The sequence below is a fragment of the Glycine max genome, chromosome 20 (assembly GCF_000004515.6).
Source record: "Glycine max cultivar Williams 82 chromosome 20, Glycine_max_v4.0, whole genome shotgun sequence".
NCBI lineage: Eukaryota > Viridiplantae > Streptophyta > Magnoliopsida > Fabales > Fabaceae > Glycine > Glycine max.
In genome coordinates this window covers 1362245-1387114 of record NC_038256.2, presented here as the reverse complement: position 1 = coordinate 1387114, position 24870 = coordinate 1362245, and the positions used below count along the sequence as shown (strand labels likewise).

Sequence of the window (24870 nt, the reverse complement as noted above, 5' to 3'; positions counted from 1 at the left end):
CACTTGGTTTTGCATACCCTTTTTCCTTTTTGATACCCTCTTGTCCAGATTATACCATATTCAAAGGTGTGCAAGTAGTGTTAGAAGTGTTGTCCTGTGTGGAGACATTTGGGAAAATCCTCAAGAATTTCTACCAGGGAAGTTTCTGAGTTCTGACTGATACTATCATGTTGGAGACTACTGGCCACAGGGACGACAAATTTAGTATGCAACTTTGGCGAATTAAAAATAACTTTATATCACAATTTAATTATTTGTCGTAAATCTAGAATATAATTTATATATTAAAAAAATATTTATTATATATTTTATTTATAAAATAGGCAACCTAAAAATTAGTTATAAAATCAATAAAAAAAGATAATTTAATTCAGTTGATTCATCAGATGTGTGTATAGTTATAAACCTTTTGACATTATATATTGTAAATTAAGATTTATATTGTTTTTTCATATTCCAAATGAGAGAAAAGAAAAAACTTTTTCTGATTCTTTTCCTATTTTCATTTCTCTTGTTTTTAGTTCAACCAATTAATGTGTCAGATTTGAGTGAACATCTAAGTTACATTAAAACACAAAATGAAGGTAAAATATGAATTACATGAACGATAAAGCACGTAATGTTTCATATCAACTATATGGGGAAAAAAATCACCAACCAGTCAACCAGCCTAAACTCTCAGCCTCTCGGACATAAAGCCACTTGCAAAAGAACTCAGATTAGCGCAACTGATGTTTGAGTCTGGAAATGTATTTAGTAACATCTATATTAAAATTAGGATAAAATATGTTTTTAATACTTATAATATCATCTGATCTTAATTTTTAGTTTTCGAATTTTCACATCATATTTTAACTTTATAAAAAAATATTTTTTAATTCCTCATCATAACTTGAAGCTGAGAAAATATTAAAATTAAAAAGTCAGTCCAGAGATTAAAAATATATTTTTTATAAAGTTTATAGATAAATTGCATGAAATAAAAGTTCAAAGACTAAAGATAAGATTAAACAAAAATATAAAAATTAAAAACATATTTTACACTTATAATTATATTAGTTAATAACAAAATATGAAATATAAATCATAAATCTTGAAAATTCTGCTTTGCTGAATAGTATTGTGTCAATGTTTATTATAAATAACATTATCAAAATAAAAACATAAAAATAAGAAACTGTCAAGAATTTTATTTAGGAACTAAATCTAAAACAGATTTATATTATGAAAACTAAAATCTTAATTAAACTTTATATATTAAAAAATTTAAGGCTTACATCTTTTTTGTACGTGTAAAATAGTTTTGATTTAACTACCTAAATTACTTTTTTTTTACTGCCTAACATTTTTTATGTCCGATTTTAATATTTGCCGTTAGTGATGATCCGTAAAATTGGAAAATATGTACCCTCTTATCACACCTTAAGTAAAGACAATGTTCCTTCTCGTCTAGTGGTGTTCAGACCACATTGGGCTGAATTTAACTAGATCGGTTACTCACCTGAATAAAATTTTACTGGGTTGAATTGAGTTTATGTAATTTTATTAGTAGACATGATCCAAACCAATTAAATCACAAATGAATTGGATCAAATTGTATTGATCAGGTCTATATATTTAAAATTTATTTTATTTTGCAAAAATTAAAATGTTAGAATCATACTTTATTTTTGTTTAAAATTTTGTAAGTATATAATAACTAGATGTACTCCAAAGATATCCAATTGTGATAATATTTGACATGTGGAATTAATAGTTTCAATGCTAATATAATATTATTATTTTAAATAGAAATAAAATATTATATTAGACTATTAGCATGAGAAAATATAAACAAAATCAAGATAGTGATAAAAATAACTTAAAAAAATCATGGGTAATTTAATTTAATAATTTAACAAATTATGTTAGCTATAAATTAATATTTTTTGTATTTAATAATTAATTTATATAATAATAAATTTAATTATATGCTATGGGTTGGATCAGGTTAAAAAAATAGAACCCACTATCCAACTCATACATAAGGTATTTACTTTCTGCACTTCCATACCTGCTTTCTACACTTCCCATTTTCATTGTGTGAATAATATTACCCTTAATTAGCCTTGACACTCCCTTCCCCCAAATTCTGGAGCACCTATTTTGGAAGAAAAATGCAAAGTATTGTTCTAAAATAGGTATTTTGAAACACGTTTTGGGATTTACAAGTTTATTATGGAATACACATTTTGTAATACACTTGTAAATCTAAAATATGTTCCAAAATATCTATTTCATAAGTCAAAAAGCAAAAGTTTTGTATTACGGAATAAGTGTTCTATATCACATTTCCAAATCTACAAATATATTATGTATGGAACGAGTATTCCATAATAGACATGAAAATCTACATGTGTTTTGATTGAAATGTGTTCTGGAATATCTATTTCATAAGCCAACATAATAGGTGTTTTGTAGCAAATTTCCATATTTACAATTGTATTACCAAACAGATATTTCATAATAGACTTCAAAATCTCCAAATGTGTTCCAAACAAAATCTATTCTAAAATACTTATTCCATAAGCCAAAAATCAAAAGTTTTGTATTACAGAATATGTGTTTCATAGCAGATTTTCAGATTTTAAGTATATTACAGAATAGGTATTCCATAATATACTTGAAAATCTTCAAATACGTTCCGGCACCCGAGGACAAATCCACTTATTGTTTAGTGGGGGCAACCCACTAATTTTTTTTTTCTTTTTGCTTATATATGTGTAATAAAAAATAGGTATTGTTCTTATAAGATAATTTTTGTAATATATATATATATATATATATATATATAAGAAATAAAAAAGAGAATAAATTGATACTAATTTTACTATTTTATCCTTTTAATTTTTAGATTTAATTACCACTTTGGTCCTCTAATTTAATTTTTAGGTTCAATTTGGCCTTTTTAGTTTTAAAATGTTCAATTAGGTTTTTTTATTTTTTTTAAAATTAGTTCAATTTGGTCTCATTTTTCTTCCATCATCTCCGGATATTTTAAAAAAATGAGACCAAATTGAATTCACTTAAAAAAATAAAAACCTAATTAGAAATTTTAAAAATAAAGGGGCTAAAGTGAATTTAATGTATATAAATTAAGAGATCAAATTGAACCTATAAAAATAGAGGCCAAAATAATAACCTAATTTTTAATGCTTCAACTCCTCTAATTTCAATAGAATACAACAATTCATTTACTAACTTACACTACATGTTTTCATTTGAATGATTTCATCTCAATTCCCAAATAAAGCAAGAAATGGATTGATAGAATTTATCATTTAAGATGTTTTTCTGCAACTAATTTTGTGAAAAATATAGTACACAATCACGAGAGAAGATGAATGATTGAATGATTATTTTGTTAATGTTACATATATAGATAGATTGATATTTATTTTAATATTGAGAATGAAACAATCACATAGCATTTTCAATGAAAATGCATAAAGAACAATTGTAACTTGTAGAAGTTCAAATATTTTGAATTATTCTTTTTTCATGTATTTTGTAAAATCTTACCATATTTTTATTTTGTAAAAATATTATAAACTATTTCTTATTTCCACTAAAAAAATTTGTGGATCCGTTATTAGGAACACCCACTCCGATTAAGCCTAACCCCCACACCACACTCCAACATCACTTACCTTTGTTGGCATCGCGTCTAAACCATGATTGAGGGAAGTGTCACTTGACCAAGGAAGCAACACAAGGGGTTCCAAAATACATTTGGGGGAAGGGAATGTTGAAACTCATTAAGAATAATATTGTACATAAATAAACGAGTCTAATCCAATTAGGTTGGATTTCACTGAAATTCAATCATAACTTGACAATATTTGACATTTTATAGCTACATTCAATAAAGGAGTAGACTAAGCCAAGAGTTATCTCAAAACAAAAAAGATTAAGCGCAGGAGTAATATTTTATACTCCTTCAAATCTTCATATTTTATGATTTACGAAGAAAACATTAAATAAAAGGGAAAGTATTAAAATTAAATACATCTAATTAATGTCTTAAAAACTTTAAAAGCTTTCAATACTTTCAAAATACTTCTCTCTTTTTTTCCCTTACTTCTCTTTTCATATGAGAAATTTATTCCAAATGAGTAAAAAAGAAAAGGAAAAGGAAAAGAAAAATGTTTTTTCTATTTTTCTTTTCCCTATTTTGTATTTTCCTTTCTCTTGTTTTTAACGCAACCGATTAATAGGTTAGTGACTTGCGTGAATATCTACCAAACATCCAAAAAAAAAAAAAATCCAAGACAAAATATGAATTACATGAACAATAAAAAACATCAACGTTAATTGTATTGAAAAGAATCACCAACCAGTCAATCAACCTAAATTCAGCCCCCTCGGACATCTAGCCACTTGCAAAAGAACTCAAATTAACACAACCGATGTTTGAGTCCGGAAATGTACACAGCTACATATATATTGCATTGGTAAACAACACATTTCGAAATATATAAATAATAAATCTTAAGAAAAAAAAAACTCAGAAGAAACCACCAAAGACTATCATCTATGAACAAATTAGAGTCCAATTTAATTCACACTGGTCTTGTTCCTGCGGGCTTCAGGTACATGTCCGAGGTATTCAAAAACTGTTAATTAACTTGGTCGGAAGGGTTTGAACACGAAGATGAAGAAGATTCCCACACCGAACAAGCAACCACCTGTGCCCATTGCTTCAAACGAGTCTTCTTCGCAGCCAAATCATCCCCTTCACAATAATAACCACATTCACTCAAAATTCAATCAAAATGACAACAGTAACACCAATCTTAAAGTAAACCTAATAATTTAATCATATTATCAATTTCTTACAAAAAAAAATTCTGAGAGAAAATAATAGAATAAGAAGACATGTCTAATTCTACAGCACAAAGCGCCAGTAGAATGTTAAGGCTGTCAGCGAAGACTTACCACATGCTCTCAAAATTTAATCAAATTGACAACACCAAACTTAAAATAAACTTAATAATTTAATCATACAATCAAATTTGTATAAATGTTTTATCCTAAGTAAGTGGTCATAGAAAAAATCCATAATTTTAACTGGCACAACGCTGATGAAATACGTGATCAAGGCTTTGAAAAATGGTCCGCAACCGTGATTGAAGTCACAACAAAAAATTTTAACTGTATGCGACCGTAATTAAGATCGTATCGGCCACTTTTCGGCGATTAATCGCAATATCAACAAACCCAGCAACGCGACTGTGACCAATATTTGAAATCTTATTGAATTAACAACAAAATCTAAAATCAATTAAAAAAAAATTGAATTATTGAACAAGAACTACCTGGATTGAAAATAGTGGTGGGGCTAGTAGTGTCGCTGTCGGAGACAAGGGAAGACGAAGAAGATGACCTAGACAAGCTGTGGTGGTTGTACTGTTTGTTAACGGCATGGTACAACTCCAAAGCGGGGATTGTGTTCGACAGTTTCGGGTCGATTTCGGGCGAATCGAACCCGAACCCGAGCTCGAAGCACGCCTTCAGTTCGTCCAAGTCGTCCTCCGAGAGGCTCTTGCTCAGCCGGTGCTGGCGGCGGTTCACGGGGTGGTTGTTGTCCTTCCGCCGCTGCCACGCCTCGTCGCGGAGCATGTCCGGCGACCACGACTGTTGCTTGTGGAGTGACCGCGGCGGCGGCGGCGGCGCTGCGTGGGGGCGACGTGACATGTGATGGTGGGGAGTGGAGGTTCTTTGGATCACCGCAGATTCGTTTGGATTGGCTTCTTAGTTGTGTTTGTGATTACTCAGAATAAGTGTGTGTGGTGATCTTGTTATGTAATTATAGTTGGCGGCCTGTGTTTTATTTTATTGTTACCTGACGCTTATTTGTTTTTATTTTACTATCAGGGTTTAATTATTCAGCTTAATTTCTTCAAAAAAACATTCACCTTAATTATTAATTTAATCTTCAGATTATATAATTTAATTCTTAAATTTTTAAAAGATTCAATTTACTCCTCAAATTCTTAAAAATAAATCAATTTTATACTTAATCTTTTACAATTTTAATTTGATTCTTAAATTTATAAAAAAAAAATAATCAGTTTGTTCCTTAAATTTAAATTAAATTGAAACTTTTAAAAATTTGGAAACTAAATTGAATTATTTAAAATAAATTAAGAACTAAATTGATAATAAAGCATTAATTATCTTTTGGTAAATATTACTAATTTTCTTAATTTTATAATTTAAAATATCTATTTTCGATTTTTATAGTTTTAAATTATCTTTTTTAGCGGTTTTTCACCTTGTAGTAATTTTAAAGATTTTGAATGTAATAAGGTTATTAGATTATTTTAAATAATAATAATTAAAAATTAAAAATATGATTATAAAAACTAAAATAAGATACTTCAAATTTAAAATGTAAAAATAAAAAAAAATAAAGTTATTATAATTATAGGAATCAAAAAGAATTATTTAAACTTATTATCAAATTTCAAGTGTACATGACACTGAAATAAAGAAGAATTTGTAGGGAGTCATTAGTCTTGATTTGTAGACTCGGGTACTTGGAATTTCGTATTCAAATATTTAGGAACATAGTGGCATTCAAATTTGGTGAAAGTGATTTTATTCGGATTGAGTTACTTGAATTTAACCTTTAGTTGTCCAAATTCAGGGCAATTCAAAAAGAAAATTACAGTTGTTCATTGCCGTGTTTAGAATAAAAGAGAACTCGACTTTGCCAAATAATCTGCTCTGTAAAGGAAAGTGTTTTATATTTTATATTTTTAATCAACAAACAGTCTGTACTCTATATAGATCTGAGATATTTTGATAAGTGAATTGTGAACCAACTGAATTATCACCCTATTTAGATATTTAGATAGTACCAAATAGGATGTGACAGGTGTCAATTAAGATGGCAATATATAAAACAAAATAGAAATAATGATAATTTTATTTGTTTAAATTTAAACACAAACAAATTCATAGAAAATTAGTATTTTAGTGGGGATAATGTACATAATGAAGGTTTATTTTATGCAATTAAAATTTATAATAAATATTTATTTTAATATATAAATTATATTTTAATTAAAATTTATAATAAATAAATATTTTTAACGCGTACTTTATATTTTAGATTTAAGATAAAAGGTTATTTTTAATTATTGATAAATTCTTTTAAAATATTAAAATTTATTTCAGAAATAAAGATAAAAAAGGATAGCTTGAAATAGATTAAAAAAAGCCTAAGAAAAATTCTGAAAAACGCTACCATATTATACAATATTTGATGTGTACTAGATGATTTTTTAGATAATATATACGTTATCTTATTTTGTATTTGAGGTGTATCAGACATAGACAATATTATGATTTAAGTTTTGATGGTTTAATGGTGGTTGACCTATGATAGAATAGGTAGTGAATAAATAATATTACTATAAGAAATTTATATTAAGTAATATATTAATATTAAAAAATAAAACAAAATATAATCTCGTTAAGTAATTTATTTTTTTAAGTTTCAATTATTAATTAAAAAATCTACTATTAATTAAGTAATTATAAATATTATTAATTGCATAATTAAATTTTAAATTATTAAGTAATTTTTTTTAGTATTTGCAAATTTGTAAAATTATAATGTTAATATTCTTTAAGGGTTCAAGTTAACTCACAATGCATGGGAACAAACAAGCTTTTGATATTTACACTTTCCTAATTAATAATTACACCTCATCTTTCTTCATATATTTTTTATTATCGAAATATCATATATATATATATATATATATATATATATATATATATATATATATATATATATATATATATATAAATTCTATTTTTACCTCATCTTCATTATTATCTTATCCCCTGATTTTGCTTATGCTACCAAAAAATTATTAATCCTAATTTTTACTCATTTTTCATTCTTTAAAACATATTTTTTACACCCATCTTCATTACTCTTTAAATCATATTTGTGCACTTCCATCTTCATTGTTCTTTTTCATTATCATTTGTAATAATTACTTTCAAAATCTTATTATGATATTCAATAGAAGTCATATATTGTTTTACAAATCTTTCTTGAGTTAGTTGTCTTGTAACAAGAATTGAGACAAAATAAGATAAGAGACAGGGTAGAAGAAGAATTTTAGCACAAAACAATAAAAAATTATATTAATGGTGCTAACATGAATAAAATGATTGAAATAAGAAATAGAAAAAAAAAAATGACATAGACAAGAAAAGGAAAGGAAGGCACCACACTCTAATAAGTCAAGCAAGAAATCACTACAAAGGTATGAAAAACTTTGATAAAATTCAAAATAAGGTTCTAATCTAGGAACCAAAAAATCAATCACTACTCTACTCACACTCACAATGAAATAAACCTCAAATATTATTCAACTCCCAAAATGATAGGAACTACATTCTTATAGAAATCCTGGGCTCGAAACTTAGCATCAAATCAATCCATTTATTACTAATAAAATTGGTCCAAAAACAAATAAACAAAATGAAACAAATATTAGGTTCTAAGCCCATGTTGGTGCATTATTTGGCGGTCAATTTTCATGTGCACCATCATGGACTCTCTTCTTCCATTTTAGGCTTGAACATAATGTGTTGATAAGCTCTAAATTTTTCTTTTAACTCTTTACTCATTCTCTTATTGGTATTTACACCCTAATCATAATAATGAGGTCGTCCCTCTAAGCTCTTTATTTAACAATTTCTTTTAGCCCAATTAAAAGCTTCTTCCTCTTAGATCTTTCTTCTCTTCTTGGAGGCTTTTCTTGATAGGCATGACAAAATAGAAAATCAAACAGGTGGGTATCCATTCAATCTCGTCCCAATTTTAATGGAAAAAACCTACTTTGATCAAGTTTGGGTTTTACTCAACTTAGGAAAGTGGGATGAGTTTGGGTTATTCCGTGCCTCATATCCACCCTATTATGCATATATTTTTAATTATTTATAATATAATTATACATTTATATATAATTCCTTTAATATATATATATATATACATATTATAATTATGTAATTTTTATTTTTATAAACATTTAAATATAGAATAATTATTTTAATAATTAACTATATAATAATATAATTATAATACTAATTAAATAAGAGAGTAAAAAATTATACATTGAAATAAAATTATAATTTAATTCTTAAATATTCTTCTCGTATTGATTCTTTAATAGTTTTTTATAAATATTGGTTGAATTAAAATATAACTAATAATTTAATCTATGATTTATTTAAAATATATATGAACAAATAAATTTTAGAAAAGTGTAACATGAGTTTCACGTGTGATTTTTTAAACCTAATAAAATCAAATAAGAATAGAGTTGAGTTACACTTTTTTGTCTTCATCATTTATAAAATCAAATCCAAATCTATCATGCTTTTTGCGGGGATGGGAAGATCAAATCCGCCTCCCACTTATCTAGTTGTCATACCTATTTTTTGATTTCTATCACTTACTTAGCATGACTATTATATATATTTTATATATTATTACTCATTGTGTTCCATTTTTTATGACGTTTAAGGTTTGGACACAAATATTAAGAAATAAAATTAATATTTTGAATTTCATAAAATATTTTATTTAACTTCCTAATATATTCTTTATTTTTCTAAATAGTTAGACATTTTCCTTATTTATAATACAATAATAACTACTCCCGTACTCCATGGAAAAAAAATGTTTAATGTGTAATTGATTTTTTAATTTTTTTTACTAATTGAAAAATTCATTTGGTTTGATAAAATTTTTTAGTAGCTTCTCATTAAGTTTTAACGTATAAACTAGTCTTTCAACTTTCAGTTAATCTTTCATCTAATTTTATCAAATATAGCAAAAGTAAAATGGATGAAATATATGTTATGTATGAGCAAATAATTTATGCATTGAAAGAGTAAAAAAAAACATTATATTGCCATCCAATAAAAATTATTATTATGATAAATTTATTAATTTTTATAATAACAAATTATTAAAGATATAAGATTATTATATGATTAAAAATAAGAAAAAAGAAGGAAAAGTTGCGGGTAACAATGACACCCTTGGTTAAAAGTATGAACTTTGCTAACACTAATCATAAAAATAAGTGAGAAAAATAATACTGTGAGATTTGAAAAGAAAAATGCTTTCCAGTTTTCACGTATCCAACAGAAGGAGGAGAATAATTAGGGCCGTACAAAAATTATTTGAATAAAAAAAATAAATTAAATTGGTTTTAAATTGTTTTAATTGATTTGATTTTATATTAATCAATTTAAAATTAAAGTGGTTTTAAAAGATTGATTCTGAACTTATTTTTAAGTGATTTTAAACTAATTCTAAAAGTAAGATAAATTTGAAATGATTTTTAAACTATTTATTTTTAATAAAAAATATTAAAGTGAAAATCAATTTGGTTTATCAAACTGGTTTTATAAAAATAATTGGATAAATCGAATTGGTTTTATAAAACAGTATATTTATTTTTCTTTTTTAATTAGTTCAAAAATAAATAAATTCAATTTAGATTCCGTTATAGTCTAATTGAATCCGAACTGATTTTTTTACACCCTAAGAAATAAATAAATAAAAAAATCCCTCGTGTAACATGTTCAGTATTTTTATTTCATTAACCATCCGTAGCTAGCTATTAAATTTAACATTGTCAAAAAAAAAAAGCTATTAAATTTAATATACAAGCTCTCACGGTCAAACACTACTCTGCACCAATCCATGGCATCCATCATCTCTTTCACCCTTAAGACCCTTCTATTCCTCTGCTTCTGTTCCTTTCACTTCCCACTCTCAACTTCATCAGAATCAAATCCTTCATTCCCCAAAGAAGCCCTCCCCAACAAACATGGTTACCTTCCAATAAGCCCCACTTCAACTTCTTCCATTTTCTACGCTTTCTATGAAGCCCAGAACTCAACTTTACCACTCTCACAAACCCCACTTCTCATATGGCTCCAAGGTGGCCCTGGCTGCTCCTCCATGATTGGAAACTTGTACGAACTTGGACCGTGGCGCGTCACGGAATCACTCACCCTTCAACCCAACCCTGGTGCTTGGAATAGAATCTTTGGCCTTCTTTTTCTTGATAGTCCCATTGGAACTGGCTTCAGTGTGGCCTCAACGAGACAAGAAATTCCAACTGATCAAAACGGCGTTGCAAAACACCTTTTTGCTGCTATAACAAGCTTTCTTCAGCTTGATCCTGTTTTCAAGAATCGCCCTATTTATATTACTGGTGAAAGCTATGCTGGGAAGTATGTGCCTGCTATTGGGTATTACATATTGGAGAAAAATGCAAACTTGAAGGTTTCTGAAAGAGTGAATTTGGCTGGTGTGACTATTGGGGATGGCTTAACTGACCCTAAAACTCAAGTGGCTACTCATGCTCTGAATGCTTATTATGTTGGATTGATCAATGAGAGGCAAAAGCATGAGTTGGAGAACGCTCAATTGGAAGCGGTTCGGTTGACTCAAATGAGGAATTGGAGTGAAGCAACTGATGCAAGAAACAAAGTCTTGAGAATGTTGCAAAACATGACAGGGTTGGCTACTTTGTATGACTATACAAGGAAGGCTCCTTATGAGGATGATTTGGTTGAAAAATTCTTGAACATTGCTGAGGTGAAGAAGGCCTTGGGGGTGAATGAATCGTTTGTGTATGAGATATGCAGCGATGTTGTTGGGGCTGCATTGCATGCTGATGTGATGAAGAGTGTGAAATATATGGTGGATTACTTGGTGAGAAGGAGCAAGGTGTTGTTATATCAAGGGCAACATGATTTGAGGGATGGTGTGGTTCAAACAGAGGTTTGGGTGAAGACAATGAAGTGGGAAGGGATTGTGGAGTTTGTGAATGCTGAAAGGAAGATATGGACAGTTAATGGAGAGCTTGCAGGGTATGTTCAAAATTGGAAGTCTCTCACCAATGTTGTGGTTTTGGGTGCTGGGCATCTTTTGCCTACTGATCAACCTCTTAATTCTCAAGCAATGATAGAAGATTGGGTTTTGGAAAGGGGAGTGTTTGAAAATGCGCATAAGAGACATGTATCAAGTGAGTCTGTATTTGTTTTGTAAGGCCGAGATTAATCATTGGTTAAATGAAATTTGTTAGTGTAAAGCTGTATTCATGGTTAAGGAATCGATGTGAAACTTGTATTGTTAAGCACTTTGTGAGCAGGTTTAATTTTTTTCTTTCGCAAATTTGATTTTATTATACATGATAAGGAATTTTTTTTTTTTCTGAAGTTGAATGAAATATATAAGGAAAAGCCACCATAGCTAGCTCCCTAGAAACTTATATACACTCACAAATCTTAACAGGCGTTGTGGCATATATTGCAGCAGAAAATGAATCCACAATAGTCACAGAGATATTCATGACTAAAAATATGTAAAGAGTGATCAAGTTACTCAAGAGTAACTTTCAAAGAGTTACTCCTCATTCTCATCATTCATTTCCTTGAAATCGAATAATTAAGATTAGCTACCTATTATAATCATTAGATCTCTAGAAAATAAATGGTGAGAATGGAAAATAACTTTAAAAGAGTTACTCTTAGAATAACTTGATCTCTCTTCCTCTCTCTGTCTACAGACTTCTAAAAAGTTCAAAAAAAGCTCTCAATTCCCTTGCATGCTTCACAGTTTGCCAATTTCATGTACAACATATATAGCTAAACTAGGTCCTAATGGCAAGATTGTGTAACTTTTCTAACAACCTGGGTTCCAAATGCAATTTTGAATCTGCAACTACACAGATGTCATAGATGAGTGTAGGAGAGTCAATATATTCCACATTTCGGTGCAAGTTAAATCTATTAATTAGATCATGTATCAACTACTCTAAATTTGAAATTTAACTTACTTTGATTAAATATATATGTAGTTGGTGTAAGGGAATCTTTAGTTTGCCAATTATATAAGAAACTCATTATATATAGGAAAATATTAAGCGGATATGTTAGATTTGGCTTCTCTAAAGTGAAGAGGAGTGGGAAAGAAATATAAGAGAAAATAAAGAAAAAATAAATAAATGTGTTAAAGTGATATGATTAATAAGAAGAAAAGGATACAGGAAAACAAAGGATGTTAATAAGTGTTTGCACTCTTGAGATCTATATAAGAAAATAAATATATTCCTCTTATAAGTATTACAATCGCCTCTCAATTTGCAACATGATGGAGCAGTGCTCCATGCTCCAGTACGGAATTCCATCTTCACTTTGACAAAATGAAAAGATGAGTCCTTTCTAAGGTGTGAATCTTGCACCTGAGAGTTTTGGGTTTGCTGAGAATGTTTTGTTCGAGGGGAGCAGAGGAGCGTGTGGTACTGGTATATGTGCTGTTAAAGTGTGAAGCATGTGAGGTAAAGGAACTAAGGATTAAGGAAAGATCTTTTTAACAATTTTTAAAAATTTATAATCTAAATCATTAAATTAATTAATAATATATCTAATGGTAAATAAATGTGATCATTGGTTACCTGTGATTCTCTAGGGAGATGGATCATTGGTTACACAGGTTCTTCTGGAACTTCTACTTCTCTTCATGCAGAATTATTCGGCATTCTTAAAGGCTTAAAACTGCTTGGCATCATGACATTCATAAGATTATTTGTGAATCCGACTCTCAAATGGCTATTGATCTCGTTTTGAAGAATGATAATCCTTATCATCTTTACAGTGGTTTGATCATCAAGATTCACCATTTAATAACTTTGGCTTGGGAGCTCTCTTTTCAACATGTCTACCGAGAAGGAAACTTCACTGCAGATTGGCTTGCAAAACAAGACTCGGCCTCAACCCATGATTTGCAGCTTTTACATCATTGTCCAGCAGCTTTGTTTAATATTTTCTCAGCCGATGTAATGGGATTCTCATCCTTGAGGTCCTAGAGTTGTTTCTGTTTGCTTTCTCTTGTTTTGTTTCCCCCATCATCAGAAAAATGTGATCCACTATGCATCTATCAAGGTGCTTCATGTTAAATTGCGGGGACAGTGGATCACACTGGTCAAGGTCCCCGCAATTTAACAACTGCAACTATCTGGATCTATGACCACCGCATTCTACTTGGATCTTCTTTTTCTGGGTTTGTCCTGTGTTGACTTTTGGATTGGCACTTCACTTCTTTGATGCATGGTAAAGTTCAAGTAACTTTCTAAGTTGACATGATGAAATCTGCAATCAGTCAATCATAGGTTAATTAAGCAAAAAAAAAAACTAGCAAACACAAGGAAGGTAATTCCCCCTGGGGAATTCAGGATGCTGTGGACTTCATTGTGTCTTCTAGTGGTTCTTAAAATACATTTTTTTGGTGAATTAAAAAGGCTAAAAGCCTAGAACCCTCTGGGGAAACTAACGTGAGCAATATGAGCTCTCAACACATTGACAGTACACCTAGGGGGAAATTAAAAACTTGAAACGGAACCAAAGCTATAACAACTTGCTTCGCAACTTGATTAGCTTCTCGAAGAATATGGCTCCAAGTAACATCACCCTCATAGGAATGGACTGCATGAATCTCCTTTACATGGTTGAAATAAGGGTGAAGCATGCAACAACCTTTTGTCACCAGATTAATAGCCACAGGAGAGTCCGAATCTACTCTAATCCTCCTATACCCTCTCGACCAAGCAAGCTTAATGCCAAGAAGAATAGCTCTGAATTGTTACACAACATATGTAGAGTCTCTGGATACATTTTCCTGCAGCATGTTTTTAAACAAACCCCTCTCCAAAACCCAATCTTCTATCATTGCTAGAGAATTAACATGCTGATCAGCAGGCAAAGATGCCCAGCTCCCAAAACACTACATTGGTTAGAGACTTCCAATTTTGTACGTACCCTGCAAGCTCTCCATTAACCTTCCATATCTTCCTTTCAGCATTCAGAAACTCCACAATCCCTTCCCATTTCATTGTCTTCAACAAGCCTCTACTTGCATCACATGATCACACCAATCCTCAAATCAAGTTGCCCTTGATATCACAACACCTTGCTCCTTCTCACCAAGTAATCCACCATATATTTCACACTCTTCATCACATCAGCATGCAATGTAGCCCCAACAATATCGCTGCATATCTCATACACAAACAATTCATTCACCCCCAAGGCCTTCTTCACCTCAGCAATGTTCAAGAATTTTCAACCAAATCATCCTCATAAGGAACCTTCGTTGTATAGTCATACAAAGTAGCCAACCCTGTCATGTTTTGCAACATTCTCAAGACTTTGTTTCTTGCATCAGTTGCTTCACTCCAATTCCTCATTTGAGTCAACTCATGCTTTTGCCTCTCATTGATCAATCCAACATAATAAGCATTCAGAGCATGAGTAGCCACTTGAGTTTCAGGGTCAGTTAAACCATCCCCAATAGCCACACCAGCCAAATTCACTCTTTCAGAAACCTTCAAGTTTGCATTTTTCTCCAATATGTAATACCCAATAGCAGGCACATACTTCCCAGCATAGCTTTCACCAGTAATATAAATAGGGCTATTCTTGAAAACAGGATCAAGCTGAAGAAAGCTTGTTGTAGCAGCAAAAAGATGTTTTGCAACGGTGTTTTGATCCTTTGGGATCTCTTGTGGGGTTGAGGCCACACTGAAGCCAGTTCCAATGGGACTATCATGAAAAAGAAGACCAAAGATTCTATTCCAAGTGCCAGGGTTGGGTTGAATGGTGAGTGATTCAGTGACACGCCAGGGTCCAAGTTCGTACAAGTTTCCAATCATGGAGGAGCAGCCAGGGCCACCTTGGAGCCATATGAGAAGTGTGGCTTGGGAAAGAGGTAAAGTTGAGTTTTGGGCTTCATAGAAAGCGTAGAAAATTGAAGAAGTGGAAGTGGGGCTGATTGGAAGGTAACCATGTTTGGCGGGGAAGGCTTCTTTGGGGAATGAATGGGTTGGTTCTGATGAAGTTGAGAGTGGCAAATGGAAGAAACAGAAGCAGAGGAATAGAAGGGTCTTAAGGGTGAACCTGAAAGAGGTTGTTAACCCCTTGGAAGGGAAGGGAGGTCTTTGCGTGTGAGCGTGCATTGTTTAGATCAGTGTTTGACCGTTTTAGCTTATTGATAGCAATGGATGGCTAAAAACAAGTTACAGCCAGGGGTTTTTTATTTTTATTTTTTGGATAAATAATCAAATTCCTAATATCTGAAGTGCTAACAATTGATTAATGAAAAATTCAAATTTAGTTACATGAAAGATGATAAATATTCACTTCATTAAATCTGTGATATAATTTTATCATTAAATTGTAATGTTCAAGAATTATGATAGTAAGTTATATTTTTTTATGATCAATTTGATATTAAATTACAAACTTTAAAGACTAATTTTTCATTAAATTATGCGTATAGTGGGCCATGAACGTACAATCTAAGAGTCTAAGACCCTAACTATTAATAATGGGCCATTCAATTTAACGGCTGCAAGAAACTATCCAAAACCTGCTCCTTGGATCTTCTGTTCTGGAGTTGTACTGTGTTGACTTTTGGTCTAGTAATGTTCTAGCTTGAGATGATGAGATCTACAATCACTCAATCACAGGTTAACTAAGCAAAAATAACTAGGAAACACAAGGTAGTTCACCCTGCATAATCCAAAATGCTGTTGAGTTCATTTTGTGTCACATGGCCATATTTGTGGTGTTGGGATTCCACCAACTTGCATCCAATTCTAACCATTCTAGTCACACTGATCAGTGTGCTATGCTTGCTAAGATGGTTCAAGAATTCAAGCAATGAAGCCACCTTTTCATCTCCTTTGCCTCCAGTTCCACTAGGCTTGCCACTTCTTGGGTACCTTCCCTTCCTAGGAACCAATCCCCACCTCAAATTTCACAAGCTTGCACAAGTTTATGGTCCTATCTACAAGCTCATGTTGGGAACAAAAACATTAATTCATTGTGGTTAGCTCACCCTCTCTGGTGAAAGAGATAGTGTGTGACCAAGACACCGTGTTCACCAACCGTGACCCTCCCATCTCTGTTGATAGCGTCTTTGCCTCATGGTCTGCGGTGGAAGAAGGCTTGCAAGATATTGGTGCGTGAGATGCTCAGCAACACCAACATCAGTAACTCTTTCTCCCATAGAAAGGTGGAGGTTATGAAATCAATTAAAGATGTTTATGAGAAGAAAATAGGGTGTAAAATAAGTGTTGGTGAATTGGCCTTTCTAACAGCTACAAATGCAATAAGGAGTATGATTTGGGGTGAGACTTTGCAAGGAGAAGGGGATGCTATTGGGGCTAAGTTTAGAGAATTTGTGTCAGAACTTATGGTGTTACTAGGGAAGCCGAATATTTCGGATCTTTACCCCGTGCTAGCCTGCTTAGATTTGCAAGGAATTGAGAGAAGAACAAGAAATGTCTCCCACGGGATTGATAGGCTCTTTGATTCTGCCATCGAAAAGCGAATGAATGTGACAGGGAAGGGAGAAAGTAAGTCAAAGAAGAAAGATGTCCTGCAATATCTGTTGGAGCTTACCAAGAGTGATAGTGATTCAGCATCAATGACCATGAGCGAGATCAAGGTCATCTCATAGTATGTTTCCTACTTCAACCTCTGTAAATTGTTCAAAATTATCAATCGGGTCATAATTATCATAAATCTCATATAGGGTTTTAAATTGTGGTTTCATCACTATCCTTGATATTGCAAAAAACTAAAGATAAATGCAACCACAATTGCAATCATAATACGATTGTGGAGATCCCAAAAATCTTCGACCAAAATAGCAGTCCTAGTGTAAAACCTTGATTTCATCTTTGGGGGATTTGGATATCCTTAGATTCCTTAGTCGAGTAAATTTTCAATGCCAAGTTTCTCTTAGATTGAATTTCCCTCTGCAAACTACTTATTTCATCACTTATCATGCAAGCTCACAAAGAGCATCCAAATCCCATTTTCAGTCATTTGAATACATAAATTGCCACTTATACTGGTGAGACCTGAAAATAAAATATTATAATAGATTGTGATAATTCTTTAAAGCATTCAGTTGTATAATATAAAGAAAAGTACGATGATAGTAGGAAACATACTATATAAATTAATCTAGAAACTCAATTGAAAAAGTAGGTAATTGAGAAATAAATTCCTACCCACATGCCACTTTTATATGAACACAATCATGGTAACAGGAGGCAGGGACAATTGAGGGTATATCAGCATTCAGCAAACCCCTTATATGAGCATATAGTTAGTTAAGTAAAATTTCGTACTGGACCTTGTGACACCAATCCAAGTATGTGAAATTATAGCCTTGTTTATATATATAGGATATAGTGCTGAGTGGAACCGAGACCACATCAACAACATTAGAATGGGTGGTAGCAAGGTTGCTGCAGCATCCTGAGGCAATGAAGAGAGTTCAAGAGGAGTTGGATGAGGTAGTAGGATTGGACAATTGTATTGAATTAGAATCCCAGTTGTCCAAATTATAGTGCTTAGAAGCTGTCATAAAGGAAACACTTTGTTTGCATCCTCCTCTCCCCTTTCTGATACCCCGTGGCCCGAGTCAAACTAGCACTGTTGGTGGATACACCATTCCAAAGGGTGCACAAGTAATATTAAATGTGTGGACTATACACAGGGACCCTGACATTTGGAAAGATGCATTGGAATTTCGACCGGAGAGGTTTCTGAGTGATGCTGGCAAGTTGGACTACTCGGGGGTCAACAAATTTGAGTATATTCCTTTTGGTTCCGGAAGAAGAATCTGTGCAGGGCTACCTCTTGCTGAGAAGATGATGATGTTTATGCTAGCTTCCTTCTTGCATTCTTTTGAGTGGAGATTACCTAGTGGTGAAATTCTTGAATTTTCAGGCAAATTTGGTGCTGTTGTCAAGAAAATGAAATCATTAATTGTTATTCCAAAGCCTAGACTATCTAAACCAGAACTCTATCAATGATGTTACATAAGTGAAATGCATGCTTATTATTATAGAAGTTGTAATTTGCTGAGTTATGTTATTTGTATAAGAATTTTGAATATCAGCATCTCATTTTTTTACTGTCACCCCTTGTGTATATATTTTCTCTCTTCTACCACATCACAAGACTAGCTCAGTGGAAACACCATACTGTGTCTCCTACGATGTCCCAAAAAAATTCTTCAAACAACATTTTTTACTTGTTATTAAGTTGTTTTTATACAAACTTTCCACACTGTTTTTTTATAATTCACTTTTTATCGTTTCTTTCAAGTGTGTCGCCGGTTTTATTTCAGACTTTTCTTTGTTCTACTTGTAGAAAAATGTTGTATAAGAATATCGCCAAAACTAAAAAGGATTTTTCTGACATTCTTCTATTCTACGGAAGCTGCAGTAGTAGCTTGACTACGAGAAACGTGCAAAAAGTTTCTAAGTTTTTTTTCATCTGAAAAAACAACTCGATAAGAATAGCAAGTTGAAATAGAAATGATAAAATCAAAGTAAATTCTAGATTCTATATATTAGTAGTAGTTAGTAGAACTTTGAAAGGTTTGTTACTTCACTTATCAGTTATCACTTATCCATTGTTAGCATGTTGTGAACTAGATCAAAAGGCTTATTTCTTAACAAGTTAATATCCTATCATGTCATAACACTCACCAGTATGATCATACAAAAAAAACAAATAGTCATGAAATACAAGCGAAGCAATAAAATTGTTGAGGCTGCATTGCTTCGGGATGTGATGGACAATGTGAAATATATGATGGAGCATTTGGTTGTGAGGGGACACTCACTTACAATGGAATTTCAGGGTAGATGATTGGATCAACATGAGAAATCCCAATAAATCTGAGCCTCTCCAAATTAACAGTACTTGTGAAAGCTATGCCATGAAGCACATCCCATCAATTGGGCATCACAATTTTTATTTTCCTATTTTAAAAAATTAAGTATCATGTTTCAAAAGCCAACTTGAAGCACATTCCATCAATTGGGCATCACAATTTTTATTTTCCTATTTTAAAAAATTAAGTATCATGTTTCAAAAGCCAACTTGAAGTAATAGCATCTGAGTTAACGATCAAAATTTCACCTCAAGCACTAACATTGGCAAACATATGGTCCAAATAGACTGATTTTGATTTTTGAGGAGAGTGATTTTGATTTCTGAGGAGAGTCACAGGGTATCTATTGTCAAAGCTACCCAGATACCCTTTGGTTTAAGTCATTGTCCAGATAAATTTTAAGATAATCAGCAGAATATCCTTACACTTCATTAGAAAATTTAACAAAAGAAACACATTTTTAAAATTCACTTAATACCAATAAATAACTTAGGGTTTAACTCAAAAATAAAATCGTTGGGGGTTGTATGGTAATTGTAATGGCGTTTGGAGGCGGATTTGTGGAGAAAAGTAGTGGGAAAGAAAGGAAGAGTGAAATTGGGCAAAGGAAGGCAAGGCCATTCCCAGGACCAAAATCTCAAATCCAAAAACCTCCCACAAAGCACAAAATCCGTACTATGATGCCATATATTTTTATGTGAAGGGCTTGAATGGCAGGGCACCCTGTAGAGCACCTACAGGTTTTTCAGAGCCATAGTTAAACACTGCTCTCCCCTATATGCCTCAGCCCTCATCATCATCAACAAGTAAACACACACACACACAAATATGAAAATTTTATGTAACTACAAAAATTATGCAAGGTGGCTAAAAAGGGGGAATGAAAACCCTAGAGAGAATCACCAGTGGCTGCTTCTTGCATTGCATTAGGGCAGTGAAGGAGCAAAATTTATTTATTTATAGGTATGACGGCCGGCTGAAAAAAAAGAGGGGGAGGACTGTCTCATGTTGGGCTTGAACCAAAGTATAAGCTGAGGCCCAAGTTCACTAAGTGATGATTAATTTGTATTTTATAACTTATAATAGTAATTTTTATATTATTTAAATTTTTAATTATTAATTTTTCAGTTCAAATTTAAATATATTTCATGTTAAAATGTCATTTTCATCTTCTTACTTTTTAAATTTATGATTTTAATCTTCTTATTTTTTAATTGAAATATTTAGTCCTTCACTTTTACCAAATTTGTAATTTTAATTGAGATATTTTATCTCACACTTTTTAAAAATCTTTGATTTTAGTTTCTTGGTTAATTTTAGACTTATTGATCGTGTATTTTTTAGTTTTTTTAATAAATTAAGTTTATTAGTAATTAAATAAATTTTAAAAAATATTTTTTATGTGTATAATAAACAAATAGTTGTTTGTCAATATTTACATAATACCAAAATTAAAGTTTAAAATTGGTCATAGGGATTAAAATTCCAGAGTTTTTGAAAGTGGAAGACTAAATATTTTAATTCAAACATAAGAAATTAAAATCACGAACTTTTTAAAAGTAAGAAATAAAATGTCTCTATTAAAAATTAGGAGAACTAAAAGCACATATTTAAGAAAATAAGGAGACAAAAATTATATTTTAACCTATATTTTATATACACATTATCCAAACAATTATTATTACTAAGAATGTTCCTTAGGTAGGACCTCCTTTACTTTAGTGATTTCTTGCATGTTTCTTTTTTACTTTCATTTTTTTAAAAAAAAAGAAGTTATTTTTGTGCATTTTATTAGAAATGTATTGGACAATAAATTAAGATCCTATTAGAAATAGAATAAAAAAAGATACCATATTAATTTACATTATCTATATATCTATTATATAAAATTTTAAAATATAATAAATATATATTTAAATAATCTAATTTATATGATTTTTATATATTGTAATTGATTTAAGATTCAATAAGAAATAAAATAAAGTAAATATAAAATCTACATTGAACTATTTGGAGGAAATAAATATTTAAGTGTCGTGTGGCATCATCCCAGTTAAAAAAAATATTATTTTATATAATATATATAATACAGATAGATAAATAATATATAATACAATATATATAGTGAGAGAACATATCATATGAAATATCATATGAGATAAATGTATTTTATATAAGAATAAAATGATTAAATTTGGATCATATAATAAATATATATATATATATATATAGTAGATATATGATTTTTATTGTGATAATTAATAATAATTTCTAAATAATTTGTGATATTTCTTTTATTTTGTAATCAAAATGTATATATTATTTTTCATATTATAAAAAAAAGTACCAGTATTATTAAAAATTAATGTTAAATATGAAATCATGTACAAATTATTATTATTATAATAAAAAATATTGATAATGTTTTTTATAATAATACCAAATAGAAGCAGAAAAAAATATGTTTTTTAGCTATTAATAAAAATAAAGATTATTTTTATTATAATATAACATAATAATTACATAAATTCACTAGATTGTAAATTATGATAATAGATTAAAAATAAAAAATAAAAATAATCTAATCGAACAAAGATTGAAATGACATCCAGCGCACCCCTAGTACCCGTGAACCACTTGATTTGCCTTATTTTTATGTCCTACTTATAAATCTGAGTTACGCTGCAGAATAATGAACCACCCTACAATGAAGAGAGTCAATGGTAATGGCAAAGGAGTGCATTCACAAAGGAGAGAAGATACTCCGCAATCGCAAAGGTGTAAAGGGAAGGAATAAGAGCGTGGTTCTGCCACTGGAACTGATAACTGAAATCTTTTTGAGGTTGCCACTGAAGTCACTCATCCGTTTCAAATGCGTTTGCAAGTCATGACTTTCACTCATCTCTGATTCCCACTTCGCAAAATCACATTTTGAACTATCCTCCACATAGAGACTTGTGTTGTTAGAAGATGCGTGTTGGTAAATATTTGTGTTTTAATTTAAAATTTATAAATATATATTAATTATATTAATTTTATTTTATAAAATAAAATATTTATTTTAATTTTTTTTAAGATTTTATTTTAATGAGTTAACTAATTTGTTATGTTTGTTTTAACAATTGTAGGTTGATGTCTAACTGTCATATTTCCAATCGATCATATTTGTTGTTGTAAAAATGTCTATATATATTTCTTTTCTCATTTTTAAAATAAGGCACAAGTAGACAGTCTCGTTTCTTTCTCCCAAATTTTTTTTCTCTTTCTTTTCCTATAAAAAAACTTATTTTTGTGAGAGCAAGAACATTTGTATTCAGAAGGTTCGGGATCCTTTCGTTGCACACGATCGGAACCAACGGGTTGTCGTATCTTGGGAGAGGAGCGCAATCAAATTTTCCTACCAATGTAGTGAGGAGTTTTCTCTCTAAGGATAGCGTTTACGCGCTTCAACCCAGACTATTTAATTTTTTCCCTTGATTTAATTTTTCCTTGGACTTATTGTATGTTTTAATGCATTATTCATGTGTTGTCAATTAAATTTATTTTGCTACTGTTATTTTGTTATTTAATTCAAGATTGTGGATCTTCTTCTTATTTTTTTCTTTCATTTTTTATTTTATTTTTCTAACAGCATATGGATCCGTACATTTCAATGCATCCCTCTGCGAGTTTGAGCTTCTTTTGTATTAAAGCTTGATTTTCTGCAGCCCAAGTTTTTCTTTCTGCCCAACATTTCATTGAAATCCTAGGTTCGTGTCGGGGTTTTATACTTTGGAAAGCTCGTGAAAGTCTCTGGGTGTGGAATCCATCCACACAGGTGCCCACAAAGCAATATCTTCCTCACGTATTTCTCAAAGGACTTTCAACTTTTACGTATTTCTCTAGGGTTTTTTGGGTATCACCAATCAACCGATGACTACTTGGTGGTTCAAGTATCCTATGACATAAATGGAGGTAATTTTTCTCGCTCAGAGACAATAAATGGAGACAAATTAAGGGCATTGATTTCCCTTTTATGAACACCACACGTGCTATCCAGGTCGGGTCACTCTTGAACGATGTTTTCCATTGGGTGGCTTTTAGCTATGCAGGAAATGTTAATGTCACATTTTATTTAGTAGAGATAATTTTTCAAAGGTACCTTTGTCGGCTGATTCTGAGTGTGACTTTCATTTTTGTGATTGGGGGTGTTTATAGAATTTCTTAGCCTGTGTGTCATGGAGTGTGAGCATCCAGTAGAAATACGGATCATGAAAGAATACAAAGTGCAATAGTCACGGACTAAGATTGTTCAAGTGTTTGCTGACGACATTCTTATTGAGTGCTTTAACCTACTTTGCTTAACAAGAAGTGGTGACATTGTTGGGATGGATGGCCGCAATGGATTGGTGAAATGTAACGACGAGGGACAGCTGCTGGAGCATCAATCGTACTGTTGTGGTTCATTTGGACCCTAGGTGGTCGTGTACACAATCTCTATTTTCACTCCCTTGTGGCAGTGAGCTAGATTTAGAAGATGACTAACAATAGTGAACGAGAATAATTAGGTTGTGAAATGTTTTCTAAAACCTTTACTATTTTCTTGATATTCATTTTTTTTAAATTCATTTTGATCATTTATGTTTTTAGATTGATTCAGAATAATTGTTTTGACCATAGTTTTCACGTTAAAGAAATTCAACTCTAATGTTTTTTTTACTGTTTAAAACTGCTAATAATTGCTTTTAATTTGTAATAAGTACAAACAATTTTCTGGCCATTTAGATTGTCAGAAATTGACCCAATTATGAAAATTTTATGGTGCTCATAAAGAATCAAATGCTATGGTGTTAAAGAACCCATATCTGCACAAGGAGAAAACTACGACCAGAACCGCCAATTTTGCTCTCCATGCCGCCCACCCAAAACATCCTCACTATTGCGCTCAACAACATCGGTGTTGTCCTTAGCGACTACTCGTCATTGGCTCCTCCGCTCATCGACATCAAACTTCCTTAGAGTTCTCCTGGTGTCGCTCG

At 31.2% G+C, this 24870-nt stretch overlaps 2 protein-coding genes, 1 long non-coding RNA gene and 1 pseudogene across 3 annotated transcripts; 2 read left to right on the top strand and 2 right to left on the bottom strand.

The window, feature by feature from the left end:
* Nucleotides 1–4336: 4336 nt before the first annotated feature.
* On the bottom strand, nt 4337–5856 carry LOC100779573 (uncharacterized). The gene is made up of 2 exons (XM_003555950.3): nt 5358–5856; nt 4337–4774 (listed from the first exon to the last, which is right to left on the bottom strand). Exons 1-2 carry the CDS (start codon nt 5734–5736, stop codon nt 4659–4661), a joined length of 495 nt encoding a protein of 164 aa, XP_003555998.1. The 5' UTR covers nt 5737–5856; the 3' UTR covers nt 4337–4658.
* A 4834-nt stretch (nt 5857–10690) lies between these two features.
* LOC100780822 (serine carboxypeptidase-like 50) lies at nt 10691–12230 on the top strand. Its single transcript, XM_014772750.3, has one exon. It carries the CDS (start codon nt 10787–10789, stop codon nt 12140–12142), a length of 1356 nt encoding a protein of 451 aa, XP_014628236.2. The 5' UTR covers nt 10691–10786; the 3' UTR covers nt 12143–12230.
* Nucleotides 12231–13101: 871 nt separating this feature from the next.
* On the bottom strand, nt 13102–16257 carry LOC100780281 (serine carboxypeptidase-like 50; annotated as a pseudogene).
* A 139-nt stretch (nt 16258–16396) lies between these two features.
* Nucleotides 16397–19084, top strand: LOC102662729 (uncharacterized). The gene is made up of 2 exons (XR_001386962.3): nt 16397–17613; nt 18351–19084. It is a non-coding gene; the product is annotated as an uncharacterized lncRNA (long non-coding RNA).
* The last annotated feature ends 5786 nt before the right edge of the window (nt 19085–24870 follow it).